Genomic DNA, 3,592 nt, shown 5'->3' with positions numbered 1-3,592 from the left:
GGGGGGGGGGGGGGGGGGATTACTTACGATAGGATAGCCGCGCTGCGCCATCGTTATTCGCGCGACCGAAGAAGATGCCGAAGAGCGATCGGGCTCGTGCAATTTTTTGCATTAATATAAGCAATAATTGCAGATGAATATGATTGATCGACGATGACAAATGGAATTTCGCGTTGTGCAGCGCGCGCGCTGCAGTAGGTAGGAGCGATCGTTCGGCTCGCTAGACCTTGGATACTCAATCATAATTTGCAGCGCGCGCTAAAAACGTCAAGTAAACACAATTATTCAAAGTTCATTAAAGCGCGCGTAATTAATGAGACAATTAAAGCGGCGCAGTGCAAACAAATTTATTTCCTAAGCTCGGCAAATTGAGCGCACGGGATTTATGTGGCCGGTGCGTCTGCGGGAGAGCGAGTGGTTCGCGGGCGGGGGGGGGGATTTTGCGCGTTTGAGCTGGCTTTTCCTGGGGGCGGCGACTACCGCGAAGGTGCACCGGCAACGCGACGGCAATCTTGCAAAATTATTCTCGTCGTTACGACCGCGACACCGAGCCTACGTACGATACGATGCGCTGCACCTTGGCGTTGCTCGTCCGACGTATAACGAATTTTTTGTTTTTTGTTTTTTGTTTTTTGTTTTTTGTTTTTTGTTTTTTGTTTTTGTTGCGCCTCCCTGTCGCGCCGTTTCGGCAACTTTCGCACCCGCGTCGTTTCACTTTCATTGTTCCTGTCCTTCTATTTTGCCTTATAATTTTAATTACTGCGCGTGCCGAAGGAAAAAAAAGAAGACAGACCGATGATATACGAAGGTCGTTAAATTCCGAGAGGTTTATAACTGTATATAACTTTATTTACAGAAAATTATTGCACTAGGCCGCCTGTATTTGCCTGTGCGCCTGTCGCATTGTCTGTCGTTCTTATTATTTCTTATCTTTCTGTCCAACGTACGTTTTTTTGTCATTTTTGTTCCTATTTTTTTTTATTTTTCGTTTGCTTCAAAATAAAATATTCATTATTCGCTAAATTTAGCAATAATAAACAAGGGCAATAAAGAAAATGAGCGTCATAATTTACCGGCGCGGACGTTAACTTTGATTGAAGGCTGTAGAATAATAATGAATATATAAATCTACTATACAACTGAATTAATTGTAATTAAGTATTAAAATTAACTGGAATGTCATAGATAATATTAATATTGGCGATGATTTTTATTATACTTTTTTATGGCGCCGTAAAGTTATGCTTATCGAATTTTATCAATCCCCGTCATCGGGGAACCTGTTGATTACCATTCGCCTGAATTATATTATTAAATATTTCATTTATTTTTGCGTGCGATAGCATTTAATTAACGTAATATTGTATCTTACCACGCAAATTAAGATCACATATTTAGAAAAGCGTTACGTATCTTAGTTCAAAGCGCTAATTAAACTGCGCGCATGCGCTCGTTACTACAATTGAGCCTCGAGTGTTAAATACAAGCGACTACGACGAAAAGAATAATTTCGTTTTATCAAGATACATGAAAGTATGAATGAAGACTCGAAAGTACTTAATTCGGCTATAAAGTTTCTACGTCCACATTATACATAATTATTTAGCTTTCTCAAATAGAAAGCAGTTTTTGTATAAATTATTTTACGCCTAATTTCGATACTCCTATGCTCATTAGGAAACAGAGACAGAGCGGGGAGTCGGTTGGCTGTGGGGTGGGTTGGATCGGGCGTCCAGGGTTGGGGAAGAGTGGCAGGGGAAGAGCGAGAGGGAGAATAAACTAAGCGAAAAATTGAGAATGAAAAAAATGAAGGAGAAGAGAGAAAAAGATTGCCTGAAGACCATAAAATTTTCATTAGCCTCCTACTGTTTTTAATTTCCATAAAAATGTCATGTTATCGATTCTCATATCTGTTGCATATAAAAATGAAACTACACCTACATACAACTGCCACACACATACAGTATCTCTCCCCTGTCCCATGACCGCCCCTCCTCGCTCCCACCATCGCCACCATCACCACCATCACCACCTCGCGTTTACGTCGCTCGCCTTAACGACTCTGAAAAACCTACGAATTTTCTTTCTCTTCTTCTCTTTAACTTTTTGAAAATTGCAGCAGGAAGGCGGCACGGGAATGGCCACGAGTATCCAGCAGTGCGCGGGCTGCGGAAATAGAATAGTGGACAGATGGCTGTTACACGCACTGGAGCGTTATTGGCACAACAGTTGTCTCAAGTGTACGTCTTGCGGTACGGCCCTCGCGGAGGTTGGGTCATCGTGCTACAGCAAGGCCAACATGATCCTCTGCAAAGCCGACTACACGAGGTACGAGCCCTATCGTATTAACTCCATTTATTTATATTTTCCCAGCTCGGGTCCTGGCCCGTCCACCCACCCCAATGGCGGCCTAAGAATGCGCGGCGCGCCGCTTCAAACGGCCGAAATTAATTATGATAAAACGGAAATTAATTTTCGTCAAAGAGGCCCGAAATGGCCCCGGGGCTCCGACTGAGATTATGCGTCCCGATAAGGTCCCGAGGGGCCCTGCTTGACTCCTCTTGTCGGTGAGCCGGGGGCGGGGAGGGGGCACGTAGACGCGCCGCGATAAAAATTCCGCGTCGTGAGGCGCGCGCGCGCGTGTCCCGACTACGTATGCGAGCCAAGAGCTTCATCGCGACACGGCCGGGATGGATTTGGGCTACTTTCCCCTCACCCACCACCTCAAATCCCCGTTGCCGCTACCATCACCCGTCCCACCGACGCTTTTTGAAAGGGCCCACTGCAATCCTCTAGCCTCCCAACCACCGCCTCCACCGTCGCCGCATACATCGTTCGCTCTCCTTGCCCATCTCTCATCCGTCGTCCATCCCCTCCTTCCTCGTGAACGCTGCTGACATTTTCAGAGGTCAACGCAGACGGACCTACAGAGAGAGAGAGAAAGAGAGAGAGAGAGAGAGAGAGTTAGAGAGAGTGAGAAATTCCGAATGGAGGCCCTGAATTATTGCGCGGCTTGCTTTAATCGCGATTGTCGATCTCTGACCGGCCAAAAGAGCCTGATTTCACCGTTTTCGTGCGTCCGCGCCTACGTCTGCTGCGTATTTTGTGCGAGCGTGTGTGAAATAGTCGTGCTCGGGATACCGAGCTTATATAGCCGCTCAGAGGCCTTGACTCGAGAGCACACCGCGTCCGATCCGAGGGTGCTCTTGAGGTACATACGCGGTGGAAGGGGAAGGGCGAGGACGACAAGGGCGGTAGTATCAATATTTGATGACGGGACTGTCCCGTCGTTAGCGCCCCGCGCTTCGTCGCTTCGACTATCTGAGGTAATTGTTACTGCCTGGCATAAAGTCACGACCAGGTGAATCAACGTCGTTAAGAGGGTGCAGTTGCATGGATAGGGTGACGATGGGACGGGAATGGGATGGGTGAATCTAAAAGGCGCTTGCGACAGTCGCGCACGTGCAAGGTTAAGCGCCGAGCGTACCAACGACGAAGAGATGCGAGGACGAGGAGTGGAGCGAGCACGAGCTATTGGGGATGGTGGGGGGGGGGGGGCGGGGGTTGGCGAATTGGGTTGGGGGGGGGGGCG

General features: G+C 47.7%; 1 protein-coding gene across 1 annotated transcript in view; it reads left to right on the top strand.

Moving 5' to 3' along the window:
- Positions 1-3,592, top strand: part of LOC105362986 (LIM/homeobox protein Lhx9) — a 52,304-nt gene that overhangs the window by 9,190 nt on the left and 39,522 nt on the right. Inside the window, exon 2 of the mRNA XM_011500553.1 lies at positions 2,120-2,328. Coding sequence (XP_011498855.1) covers positions 2,120-2,328 — 209 coding nt within the window. The remainder of the gene's footprint in view (positions 1-2,119; positions 2,329-3,592) is intronic.

Source organism: Ceratosolen solmsi, unplaced genomic scaffold (assembly GCF_000503995.2).
Source record: "Ceratosolen solmsi marchali unplaced genomic scaffold, CerSol_1.0 scaffold56, whole genome shotgun sequence".
NCBI lineage: Eukaryota > Metazoa > Arthropoda > Insecta > Hymenoptera > Agaonidae > Ceratosolen > Ceratosolen solmsi.
Note: the sequence above shows the minus strand (reverse complement) of the source record. Positions and strands in the feature narration are given on the sequence as shown.